General features: G+C 34.8%; 2 protein-coding genes and 1 long non-coding RNA gene across 3 annotated transcripts in view; 1 reads left to right on the top strand and 2 right to left on the bottom strand.

The window, feature by feature from the left end:
• Positions 1-1,852, bottom strand: part of LOC104265631 — a 4,693-nt gene extending 2,841 nt beyond the window's left edge. Inside the window, exons 1-4 of the long non-coding RNA XR_717237.3 lie at positions 1,176-1,852; positions 572-626; positions 447-502; positions 354-392 (exon numbers count right to left, since the gene is read on the bottom strand). This is a non-coding gene — a long non-coding RNA (uncharacterized LOC104265631). The remainder of the gene's footprint in view (positions 1-353; positions 393-446; positions 503-571; positions 627-1,175) is intronic.
• On the top strand, positions 1,847-3,600 carry LOC100180348 (B-cell CLL/lymphoma 7 protein family member B-like). The gene is made up of 4 exons (XM_002129633.5): positions 1,847-2,002; positions 2,202-2,368; positions 2,620-2,787; positions 3,287-3,600. The coding sequence occupies exons 1-4, from the start codon at positions 1,908-1,910 to the stop codon at positions 3,358-3,360; spliced, it is 504 nt and encodes a 167-aa protein (XP_002129669.1). The 5' UTR covers positions 1,847-1,907; the 3' UTR covers positions 3,361-3,600.
• A 2,408-nt stretch (positions 3,601-6,008) lies between these two features.
• foxB (FoxB protein) lies at positions 6,009-7,475 on the bottom strand. The gene is given in 3 exon segments (NM_001032523.1): positions 6,009-6,873; positions 6,914-6,942; positions 6,945-7,475. Coding segments are annotated over 3 exon segments (1,425 nt in total).
• Between the last annotated feature and the right edge of the window lie 6,607 nt (positions 7,476-14,082).

Below are 14,082 nucleotides of genomic sequence, written 5' to 3'. Positions count from 1 at the left end.
GTATAGGGTTACTTCATATTATTCAAATGTGTCGCTTACATTCCAATCTTTATAAATTTATTTCCTATTTTTTCCTTTAGCAAATTCCAATTTTATAATATATAAAGAAGTCATATAGTAGGATGGGGGCAGATAGGACACCTGTTTATTCTATTTTTCCGTCCAATTCAGAAGCACACAATGAAAATTCAAAGAAATATAAAACCGTATCTTCACGACTTCAACATATCAATGTAATTGTTTAAAATACCATTAGGATATCTGGATATTGCGTGCTAAAGGTGTCCCATCTTCCCCCGCGCTATTATATTTCCGTTAAGCAATATTTACAAAAAGTACAATATATACTATACCTTGCGCTTTTTCTCCTTCAGCTTTATTTGTCGTCTTGACTGAAAGAATAAAATTGCTAATTTTCGGTTTATAAACTATTAGGTTAAAATTACCTTCTTTCTTGTTTGTGCAACGTTTTACTGGACCTCTGTGACGTCAAATGCCATTTCTAGAATAAAATGAATAATTAAACATTGTCTTGTTAAAATAAGTAGGTATAAAAACACACAAAACTTACAAAGTGGGTTCTTCTTTCGCGTTATCACCACTTCGTGACGTCACATCGCCGATATCTAGAAAATATCTGATGTACGTAATAATGCCAAATGTGATTATACTTTACCAGTTCTTTAATCTTCTTGCTTCGCAGGTAACCGCAAATATAATTAGAACATGTATATATATATAATCTGCCTTGCGTCGACGCAAAACGCGCATGGGGCCCCATGAAACAAACGTCGCGAAACGCAATCGTGTACAGAAGAAACCGAAGTTTGCTGGTACGTGTGCGTGGTTCAGCAATGCTGAAAGCGCGAGCGATTACGAAGGTCGTTCTCCTGCGACCTAACGGAATAATTCGGCGATTTTAATAACGTAACAAACGCGTTGTGCACCGAGTGTTAAAAAAACGACATCAATGTCGCGAGTGACGTATATGGTTACGGAACAAAAACCGTCACGCATAACTCGTGAAAATGAAGTACGGTTACCTATATTAAACGAAAGGCACAACATACTATTAAAAATTATAAATATAGTTCTAATAATAAGTTAGGCAAATAATGTAGTAACTGCAGTATAGCTGTTGTATAAAGTAAACAAAACTAGTTAAAAACCAATACCTTACTTCAGTCTTGTATAGTAGCATGTATAGTATAATCCAAATCTGATGCAAAACCGAGTTAACTCAAAGCTGCTTCATCTGAACTGCCACGTCTTGCAATACTATCGTGTTGCAACTTGGTAGGGCGATGTGTAAAAAGCGTGGAATAATAATAATTATTGAAGAGCGGGTTAGGAGCAATTAACGCTGGTATGTAAAAATGTGTTCCCGTTTTATTTCTCGTTTTAATTTCTTCTTCTTGTAAAGAAGCTTAAACTTTAAGTACGGCCGGAAACATGTTCCCAAGGCAACTTCCGAAGAAATCACAGAACATTAATGTTAAGTTTGTATTTACTTTGCACTACGATTTTACCGCAGTAGCAAGCATATGCATAACCACTATATGGATAAGAATACGTTGTACTGACGTCATGTGTCGCTCTCGGAAAAAAGAGAAAAAGGCGAATCCTGGCGGCCAGCATAAAGTTTTGTCTACTTCTGTTGTGCTTTGTGTAATGAAATTTGTTGGTTCAAAAAACTTCGGTTTTTATAGTAAAATATTAATTTTAAACGTTTGTTTGTGTCTTAAGTATAAAACAGTGGTAAAAGGAGTTTTTTTGGCTGAGTATAGGCCACCATATATATTTAACTTCTGTAAGATGTGTTCATACGATAGTTACATGTTTTCTCAACAAAGGGTTTGGCTGTCTATAGGAGTTTGGTTTCGACAATTTGAAGTAAATTGAATAAAATGTCAACTGGGCGATCAGCAAGGGCAGAAACTAGAAGTCGGGCAAAAGATGACATTAAGCGAGCTATGACTGTACTGGAGAAAGTACGACGATGGTAATGTTTTACTTTTATACCAATGAAAATTTGTCTTATCAGTTATGAGGTATGCATTATGCAGTAATTAGTTTTAAATAAGTTTAAAGATGTGTTTAGTTTTCGTGCCTATATATTTTGTATAGATATATTCCTTTTCCTTTTTAGTGTATATTCTTAAACACCCAATCCAACTAACCCATATATTTTTAACTTTCAGGGAAAAGAAATGGGTTTCAATTGCTGATTCTTCACTAAGAATATATAAATGGGTTCCAATGCCAGACTCGGTGGTTAAAGAAAACGAACTGCAAGAAAATGCAGAACCACCAAAAATCCCCGAAAATCCTCCGAAAAACCCAGACGTATTATTAATTAATGAGAATAGTAAGTTATGTCAAACATAATTTTCTTAAATGAATATACTTGGTCACTTTCTTATGTGACTAGTATATATACTTTACTTGCCTAACGCTTTCACAAAAGCACATAGCTAAAAAAAATAGTCACCTAAAGTTGCATACACCGTTACTCGTAAGCGGACATGAGGTGTATGAAACAAAAAACACTTGTGTTAAAACCAAAGTCAATATCCTACTACGTGAGAATAAATAGTTCCATTCATTCATCTTCCACAGGTCGTACCAACACCAGTACACCCTCCTCTGCCCCTAGTCCAGCTGATATAGACGACAGTTCAATGGACTCCTTGTTAATATGGCAGGATGAAAAATCTCGCGACTCTGTGACAACGAATTCAAATGGAAATTCAACCGAATCAAATAAACCTCAAACCTCAACTGAAAGTACGTTGACAATTATATTACTGCTTGTATTAAACACCCCCAAGTAATACTCAGTAGCACTTGGTTGCTTTCAGCAATAATGCAACCAGATTTGTCAAACACAATGAGTGCTGGATCAGGTGTAGTTTGAAAAACACAATTACATTTATGCCTTTCTATTTATTAATATCTCTGAGTGTGATTTAAAGTATTCTGGTGTGTCTGACAATCAAAACACTAGCTGTAGTATATTGAACCAGATTTCCAGGATAATACAAAAACACATAACTTGTGCTACCAGGCATTATTTCCCTGATGAAGTCTTGCCGTATGGCAGACGAAACGTTGGAAATACACTATACGTTTTTTATACCAGATGAGCCATTGATATATTGTTTACACATAGTATATTGAACCAGATTTCCAGGATAATAACAAAAACACATAACTTGTATACCTTATATACCACAGTATAGGTTAGAAACCCCGACTTAACATTTGTGTTTAAAATTGTTTTCAGATTCTTCAAATAAAAGACCAGGAACACCAAACCAACAAAACAGTCAAACAGCAAAGCGGTTTCGAAGCGAATAAAATAAACTATTTCATAAGATACCTGATAAATTAGCCATTTTGTTAAGTATTTACAACGCTGCTATTTCATGATAGACTGTTTCATAACAAAGTTGAATATTGTATCTTGGCAACAGAACCGCGCTGTTGTGTTTTTATTTGCAGTACTTATTTGATTTAGTCATTTTAGTGAATCACAAAATATAGTATCAATTATGTTTTGTTTAGATTCTATAGAAAAAAATAAATTTGTTGTTGAAATCGGTTTCATTATGTAAGTTGTTAGTCAGAAGTTTTAAAAAATCACATTTATTACAAATAGTGTATTTAAAATATTCCGTCCGCAAGGTGGCGCTGCGGTTCTATTTGGTACTTTACACAAACACGCAAATTGCCATTAAACGCACACTCGGCTTAATACGAAAAGAACTTACACCTCATGCAGGCAATATCTACTACTAATCGACAACTAAGCTAACTATTGAATCCCAAGTCGAATTTAAGGTCATAGCACCGTACTTAGTTTTAATGTTTATAGTTGTTCAGTTGTGTAGTGTATCAACGCACTTATGTATCGCAGAATCAACATAAACATTACTAATGGGTTGTCTAAAATGACAAAATGAGCATAAAAGTAAACGTTACAGAACATTTGACAATTAGAGATTGAGTTTATTAAAAAAGTCACTAAGGTATAATTTCAATAAGTCATTGTGTATTTGAATACTGAGATTCATTTTCTTTTACCGACCAACAAAATTTAATTGCTTGAATAATGTTTGTGCACAACGAATACACTACTATGTTGTAATCTTGCATATCTTATGCCAGAAGTTTAGTTGCGCTAATGTGTACTTTGACAACGTTTCGGTATCCAGAAATGACCTTTCTATATTCGATTACAACCACAGTATTTGTCTAACTAAGTTGTGATGTCACATAGTTCATTATTTGATCGCCAATTTTCGCCTCGCGGTAACAGCGTCAAGTTGTCTTGATGTATTACCCAGACCTCGACTGTGTTTACAAAACATACACGAAAGCACGCATAGGTCGAAAGAGTGCGAAAACTAGAACCTTTAGCGCTTGTAGAGTGATATATTTAAAACCAAAAGGTGCTTTGAAAACACCCAGAAACAGTCACTAAATACTCGCTATATTTTAACTGGATAGTTAGCATTTTAACTGTAATTCCCAACCTAAAGTAACCTTTCGGTCGGCAAACAGAGTCGCTTTGTAACATTTTTGCTGTAACGCGATTAAAATAAAAAAGTACAATTTCATAGCAGATTAAACTGAGCAAATGGTAATAATTAGGAAAATGAATCAAAAAGTGTAAATTTTAAAATAAAAAGTTAGATTTTAAACGCACGATATATAAAATAAGAAACATATCTTCACAAACACAAAATAGACCACGGACCCACTTAGGGAGCATAAATGCTGTTTTATTCCAGTCAAAAACCTGACGTTTTGGCTTCTAAAAGGATTATGTGGATTAAAAGCGTAACTTATGCATGGCCCGCAGCTCCCGGCTTATACGCATGATGTGTGAAGCCACAATGTGTGTACCAGACCGCTGACTGTCATAATAACGATAAAACTTTATTAACCTATACAAGTATAATGTTAGATATAGAAGGGTGGGGAAGGATGGGGCATCTTTCAATCTATTTTCTCGTCCCATTTGGTAGTAAACAAAGAATTATGAAACCGTATCCTCACGACCCCCATGGACCGTTGTTAACTGTTTAAAACACGTTCATGTGCCAAAGGTGTCCCGTCTTTCCCCACTCTACTATATGCTGTTCAAAGTTATAAAATACTGTGCCACATTCACAAAGGTTAACATTTAATATTAAAATCTGTAACACTATATTAGATGCTGTTTATTTTCGGTACAAAATATAACTTAAGCAAACCCCACACGTTTTAAATCCCCTATGCGAGTGCATGACGGTAACATGATATAATACACACACACAACACATACGAACTACTCAAGCAACAATGTTGGGGGTCTTGAGTGAAACAAAACACATACAATATCTAACAACGCTAACTTCCTGTATATTATAAGTACGTGGGGTAAGATGGATACCGATAACACATATTATCTCACACTGTTTAACCGTGTTTTTAACAATTAACACGTTTTTCTAAAGTCGTATAAATGCGGTTATTTAGTTCTGTAAATATTTTTTGTTTTACTACCAAATTAGGAGATAAAAAAGCATGAAAACATCTACCATCTTACCCCAACCTATAGCCTACAATATATATTAAAATTAGTTGAATTTCAAATTCTTTACTGAAATTTTGGTCAATATTCCCAATAAGTTTATCAAATACTAACATATAGTTTATTTATTATTAGCGGTTCCTTTTTACGTATATCGACTACAAAGGTTTCGCTTCAGTGTATATTTTCCTAAATAAACTAAACAACATGTGTGGAAGTAGTATACACGTCTGTCTGTTGTCGTTTAATAAAAGTTGTTTAACGCACCGAGTTTAAAGTTCCTTTTAAAATGGATGACAGAAAAGCTTTTTTTATATTCTTGAATTTTATTTGGTGACGTCAACAACAAGATGCATATAACAGTAAACACAGTAATACTAGAACTAAGGAGCAGTGGGCAGCATTTTTTTCAGGTTTTGATTCGAGTTTATTGGACTTGAAGCTCCGTGAATCGTTTTAGCTTCGCGAAAGCTGAAAATGTAACATCGTCGTTTTCTTGTATTGGAGGAGCGTATTTAGACTGGGAGGTTTTGGGGTGGTTGTATTCGACAACTTTTGTGCTTTTGTACAACGCCGAATATTCCGCCAAGGAATCGCGAAACCGTGGAGCTTCCGTTGTGGAATTGAAGTTCGTACGGAAAGGAAAAGTTACCAACTGAGGTTTTATGTCGGAATATACTGCTGGCTTTGGGGTCGATGTACGCGGGGTATCATCAGGTTGGATAATGTTTTGCGGCGATTTTGGAAGCGCTACTTTTGGGTAGGCTTCCAGCATGCATGGTGTCGAAGCTCGGTCTGTGTCTCTGCGAATTCTTTTCGCGTTTGATTCGAAGTCATGGTTTTGGCATCGTTTCTTGCTTGGCGCGACCGGTGAGACTGATTGCTCGTCTTGTTTCGGTTCTTTCGGCGAGAATCGACCGCTGATAATGTTCTCGATCGAAAAGTTAATTTTTGAGTTTGGTTTTGGCGAAGTTGGACTAGGGATTGGAAATGTGGAGTTTTCTTCGTCGCTAGAAGGCGGTCGAGACGAGCATGGCGAGTTTTCAGATTTTAAGCCATCTGATGATAACTCTTGTTTGGATTCCATATTAATATTTAGGTTAGGTGCGTTTGCATTGGGAAATACACCTTGTAGAGTGTTGAATACTGGATATTTCATACGACTGGCAAGAGCCGCTTGCTGTAAGTCTCCGACCGACATTTTGTTCACTACGCTTTGGAATCCCGTCATCGCTGATCTGAAATACGCCACTGCGGCGGCTGCGGCCTCTGAGCTTTGCATTCCTGGTAAACTGGGTAAATATTGGGGATTGAGGGGGTGGCCCATCATACCGGGTTTCATTGGGAACCCAGGGGTTGGGAAAGTACCGAAACGGGGCCGGTTAAGCAGTTGTTGTTGTGCCTGGTATAAGTTATGGCGGTTGATCATATTATAAGACGGGTTGTCTTCGATGGAGTTCAAACCAACTTCTCCGCTTCGAACGTTCGCGATGTGTTGGTACCGCGACAGCGCATGATGACTGACGCCATTTTGAATCACAGACCGTCGTTGCGGCGAATTTGTTTTAAATCTTTTTCGTCTTCGCAGAAAGCTTCCGTTCTCAAACATTTCTCCACAAGTCGGATGGAGACTCCATAAACTACCTTTGCCGGGTTGGTCGCCCCGTCTAGGAACTTTGACGAAGCAATCATTGAATGAGAGATTGTGTCGTAACGAATTCTGCCACCGTTGAGTGTTGTTTCGATAGAAAGGAAAACGGTCCATAATATAGCGGTAGATCTCAGATAAGCTCATCATCTTGTTCGGTGAAGATTGAATTGCCATTGCCGTAAGGGCTATGTAAGAATATGGCGGCTTTTGGTCGCCATATGAGTCTCGTCCTGGTCGTGGCATTTTTAATTCAAAGATTTGCAAAAGTAATACAGAATCTGTAAAAAATTAAAATCAAGTTTAGAAAGTGAAAATAATTTGATAATTTAAATTTAAAGTAAAAGTTTTTGCAACACATAAATTCAAAATGGCGATTATACGGCCATTAAATAACTTGGTTTCTCAGGCACTGACTGCCTATATATCAATTGCTATAGCAAGCTTAACTAATAGCTTTCTAAACTGGTATCTTGTAAAAGCACAGCGACGTTTATTACACTGCAGCAATAGCAAATGTAAAGTTTAATTTTACGGAATTTGAATTTTTAGACACAAATGTTTCAATTGACAATTTCATCTGAGACACCGCGCGTCAAAGTTTTGGAAAACAATGAAACTAATTATGACGTAACTTGTTCTGTGACCCTGACAATTAGCAATGTTACGTCACAATTGAAGCGATAACTTTCCCACGATTGAAAGTCTTTCATCTTGAAAAAGTTTCCGAATTAATTCTAAAGTCATTAAAATATTTGTTACGGAATTATTTATAACAAATTTGGTATCCAATATATAGTTCTGGCGATAAAAATTTAAACTGTGCAATGACAATATTACTATTGCATATTTTATGCAATCACAATAAACATTCATATGATCCTCAACAGAAAACAACAAATCCATTTTTTAATTTCTCTGAAATCTGTCTTAGCATACCCAAAACAACGCAAAAATGTCTGTGTTATTTATGTAAACTTTTAAAAATATTTTGGCAACATTTTTATTTAGTCTTATTTACAAAGTTAGAATTTTTGTTATAAAATAAACCAGATTTAACACTAAATGTCTCGCTTTTCCAATGCGCTATACTTTGAACATTTTTAATCCACATTACTTAAAAAAGAAGCTCTTCTACTACACATATAATATATAAACCCGCCTTCTCTATTTATATTGATTAATGCTTTACGCTGCTAACACGAACAAGTGATTTTCGACACGTGCAACCGCCTTTATATACTCGCACTTTTTTCCTTTTTTTCATCACTTCTCGTCCAATCACAACCCAGCATCGACATAGGAGGAACAATTGCGTCATCGCTGCGGGAGAAAATTTCATTGATTTTGACGTCACAAACAAGATTGTTTTGTTTTATTTGACAATAACAACTTCTGTTTGATATTTTGCAAATTAAATATTAAAGTAAATTTTACCAAAACATTTTCCATTTTTAAATATCAAATTTCGAAGTCAATAATTCATGGTTATTTATATAATTCTATAAACTGTCTTTGTTTACGACCAAATGGAATGCTAAAAGAAAATAAAAACATAGTCCATCTTACCGTAACCCACTATATATTATATATCATTATGTAGCAATAAAATCAGTTTGTTTAAACAACAGAATCACATATGTCTATATTTGTTTGTTTTTCAAAGTGATGAAGCAATTATTTTAATTGTTACGAAAATTACTAAAACTGCATTTAGAAATACTCGGTCAGTTTAATTTGTTTTATTTCACGTTCTGCTTGAACTTATAATTTAAAAAAATACGTCAAATAACCGTGACGCAACACGTGTGACGGCATCAAAATTCAATTAAATAAATACAGCAATATTTGTCAATTAAAAACAGATTCATTTGCGTCTTGAAGGTCGTTACAACGGCAGCTGCGCGGTTTACGTTCGAATGCGTTGCTGGACGTCTGTGACGTCAGAACGAAATTTGCTTACGCATATAATGAAACGAATTTTTGTTGTGTTTGACTTCTACGTAACAATGAGTAGCGTGACGTCATTGTTCGCAGGTGTCGGTTTTAAACTTAGAAAATAAATTTACTTTTGATTTAATTAATTTGTTTTAAATTAAAATGTCTTAAAGTCGGAAAATAAACAGAACGTCGCTGGCCGCTTGTAAACTTAAGTTTAAACGATTTTTTTGCAAATTGTAAGACAGTTTAAGGTTTTATTAACCTTTACCATTTGGGCTTATATGCTTTCTATCGTTACACCCCAAATTGTTAAAGTTTTGAACCCGAAAAAAAAGTTAAACTTACAAAAGTTAAGCTTTTTAAAAAAGTTAAACTTACACATTGATTAATGTATAGTAGGGAGGGGGAAGATGGACAACCCTTTGATTCTATTTTCTCGTCCCATTTGGTAGTAAACAAAAAACATTTAAATAATTATAAAACCGTATCCTCACGATAAAACAATCTTGAAAACGTGGAGCATCTTATTACCCCAACTTACTATATAGTAGGGTGGGGGAAGATGGGACACTTTTTCGTTTAGTTTTCTCTTTTCGTTTGGTAGTAAACAAAAAAATTCGATAAATTATAAAACCGTATCTTCATGACTTCCACAGACCGTTGTTAATTGTTTAAAACACGATCAGGCTATTTGGGTATTATGTGTTAAAGATGTCTCATCTTCCCCCACTCTACTATATATCAATTTGTTTAAGTGAATTACCACTTCATTTGTTCGTTCAGCGAAAGAAAGTTGGTTTTCAATTAACAATCTTATTTATTTCAGTCCACCCAACTGTCTCATCAAATTAGCAACAACCTGTATTGGAGTAATGGTCAATTTTTCGCTTATTTGGCCACGGTAATTGCTTGTGTGTGTTGCTTATTTATTCCCATACAATATGTAGTGTTAGTGTAACCCTCAAAGGTGTACGATGTCTTTGTAATGTGCAGTCAGTGGCAGGGATGTATGAGAACGACATGCAAAGCTTTATTTTATTGAAAAAATACATAACAGATAATACGCCGGTGTCCGCTTGGGATTTAGTGCAGCTATTCACACGAAAAACAAGTACAGGCGTTTCTGGATAGTATGGGAAAAGACAGGCAATCCTATTTTAATTAACTTGCTTGAAAAAGAGCGTCGTTTTGTCGAGACATTGAAACAACGGCGCCGGTTTGGCCGTTTCGTAAATTAAATACAATTTAGGATAATGTAGCGTTAGCCTTGATTTGGTAACTATATCTATTAGTATATCTGCATGGGAATCGTGGGTTTAATTCGTCAAGTAATCGTTTACACGCTCGTTTAAAGTTTGGATTAAACTTTCTAGTCTTTTCCGGATTAAAGGATCTTTTGTCATCGCCGATTTAAGGTCAATGAATAATAAAAAACGCATATTGAAAATGTAACACAACCACTCTATTACATGGGGTTAATGAATAGGAATATCAACACAGAAGCATTTGTTTTGTACTCTGGGGAAAATGGACGCCTTTAACACATAAAACCATACTTTCCATTTTTATATTTTTTTAACAACGCCGCTTTATAGTTACTTCACCTACTATAACCTATTCTGCGCTGTTTTAATTTAAAAGAGCGATTAACTGCGTGCTGGACCCCCGTACATCTAAAATCCATTATGTTGATTTAAACACATAAAAATACCGTTTTCGGTTACTATGACGACGTTTAAAATAGGAAACGATATAAGTTAATTAGTGAACAGGTGAAATGGTAAAGTACAGCTGCATATACACCGCATTGGTGAAATGCATACAGCATTAGAAAACCGTGTTACGAAACCACACGAAGTATTTTGTTTGCGGGAGCGGATATTTACGCAATTCTCCGCGTGTATAGTGTGACACCTGGGCCGACATTTTTCGTTCAAAATGGCGGGATTCGGGTGCTTGGTATCCCCGCGGTGACCTCGCGCGCTCCCGAGCTACGTCATCAATCAAACAAATGCCACAAAGGTGCGAAAAGGCGAAAGACCGCGACTATAAACAATCGTAAACAAAGAAGTCATTGTTTTATGTCGCCGTTTAAATGTGTTTTATTTCATCACATATATGTGCACAGGTGTGCCCCTATATATATATATCTAAAACAACTTGCAATGTACTTTTACATATAGTAGTAAACTGTAACTTATAAGCCGACACGAAGTGTGCGAAACATCCATGTTATAACGACATCCATTTATTCAATATGCATCTAATTTACATTACATAACGCATACAGCATCATTTACCCCTTTACTTGGATAGATTACTCTGTTAAAATAATCCTCGTATGTCTAATCTTTTATCTGGTGGATCATTCCATAAGCGAGCATGTGTGAGATCATAATAACACTTATGTCGTTCTTTGAGGTGTGGTTTATTAATCCACCCTCGGATTAAAATGGATAAGATCACGGCCTTGAATATTTGGTTTTAATTGCGATGGAATACAAGGGGTTTGAATGCTATGTGTTTAACGCTTATGGAATGTAAAGTCTATATGTTTTCGGTAAACATTATTATGTAGGATTTTTTATACGTGTTTGGTAAAATATTTATAAAAGGAAATTACTTAAAAATAAATATAATACTGTGGGGTAAGATGGACAACGTATAAGTATAAAATATCCCATTTTTACTATTCGTGTTTTTAACAATTAACAACGTTTTTAAGGGTCTCGAGGATACAGTTATAACTCTGTAAATGTTCTTTATTTACTATCAAATGGGACGAAACAAAATAAAACACATGAACCATTTTACTTACCCTTTTTAATACGATAGTAGCTATAAATTTAAAAAACGGTATGGCGTACATAATACAAAAATTTAAAATTTTATTTTTTACAAAAAAATGCCATACTCTATCTTAATTATTTTAATTTATGACGTCATACAGGCGACAATAAACGAGAATACAACGTCATCTCATCGCGAAGGCCTGAGAGGTTTCTGATCGACCTTCGATTTGTAAATCCGATTATTGCAGAACAATAGGTTGAAGCGATACGCGTGATCGGCAATTGAACCACGACCCCCTCCCACTCCAATCTCGAATTAAATCGACACACGCGTTCAATGACGCTTTTCCATTGTCTATATTTGAGTTTTAGAATAATCAAGCGCACGCTTCCATTTGCGAGATTACTTTCTTTAAAATTGAACGTGGTAAGACGCAACTGGGCGAAACGTAACGTCGTTAGTACAAGAACAAACAATCGTGAAACGGTCGGCGAAGTTCGGCGGATCGTGTTAAGTTTGGGGCTTTCAAATGACAAATAATTAAATCTGATAGTTTCAAGCGAAAAACTTGATCGGGTGTTAATTTGCATTCACAACATCTATGGGTGATGTTACAATTAATTTATAAGTGCTGCTTCATGGAAGGTTTACTGTGTCATGCTGGGCGTATGGTTTATATTTAAAGTATGATAGAAGTATTTATTCAAGACTGCCAGGCCTTTTTAAGCAAGTTTGTCGCGGTCATGTTTAAACAATGTTTGCTTTCTTAACTGTATATCAAACTTCATAATTTAGTTCCCGACATTAAGATTCAACTATATATGTTTTGTAATTTTTTTATTCAAATTAAACCAGTTGCATATACGTATTTTGTTAACTATAAAATTTACCCTCCAAGACACATAACACGCAAGTATGGCTTCTATGAGTGTAGGTATTTCATTTTAGAGGTAATTTACACAACGATTAAAGCTTTATTTGTTTATAGCCTTAACTTTACGGCGTTTCTGGTTCAACCGAGGTGAAAATAAATTAGGCAACATTTGTTTATCATTGAGTAGTAACCGTCACGGGTGTTTCTAAAACTAACAAAACTAATAGAGTCGTATTTTGTCGCATATCATAGGGTTTAACGAGCCGATTTTAATGACTTCATTCTGTACTCAATTAGATACAAATAGAATAAATAATTCATGTTTATGTTTCGAAATAAATCAACCCATCAATTTTAATTAGTTGCAATCGTCAATACAGCCGTGCAAGTTGGCACGAAGTTATTTTAATTAGGCGGAAAAAGATCTCTATTGTTTAAATAAAGCGTGAAATGAAAGTGGAACTGGACGCGGAAATTGTAATTAGCGGAAAATTGAAATTATGATTGACGTCAGTAAAAAATAAACAATAATTTTGATTAATTGTTAAAAAAATAACAGTAACAGGTGTGTACGAAGTTCTCTACGTATTTCGAAAGTCCATACGTACATCTGGTTTGTTTAACGTTTCTACGCACGAAATTAAATTACGTACACGTTGCTATATTGTAAAACAGTCGATAGACGAAAAAAAATAAAAAAGGCATGACCTAATATCATTTAAATAATTGCAACTTTTGACTACATTTTTCATATTTGTATTTATAACCCCTTAAAATATTTGCCTAACTTGCAAAACCAACAGAAAGCAAAATACAGCTGTAGCCTATATCTGTGTACCTAACACAACATGTTTATCACATTCACGTACAAACCTTAGGCAACCAAGGTTAAGTGCTTGTTGTTTGTTGTTTATACACCAACACGGGTTATGTTACAATATTTTAAGGTTCACTTAATGGTTTGATGTGTTTTGACGCCGCCTACTATTGACTTTTAAGTCTGAAAAGTTAAAGATTTATTGTTTTACGGAAGAACTTTTTACTTTTACCAGACGTTTATTGCAGACAGTTAAAAGAACTTTTTAAAAAATACGGTTTAAAAATAATGTTATAAAACACGTAATATTCCGAAGAAAACAAATAACAACTAAAACTTTAAATAGTTTTAAAGATTTTTTATATCTATATTTTTTGCATAACATAGATTTTATTTTGTACCCCGAATTAAGTTAAAAATACGAACAA

The sequence above is a fragment of the Ciona intestinalis genome, chromosome 4, assembly GCF_000224145.3.
Source record: "Ciona intestinalis chromosome 4, KH, whole genome shotgun sequence".
Classification (NCBI taxonomy): Eukaryota; Metazoa; Chordata; class Ascidiacea; order Phlebobranchia; family Cionidae; genus Ciona; species Ciona intestinalis.
This window is presented reverse-complemented; position numbering and strand designations above follow the sequence as displayed.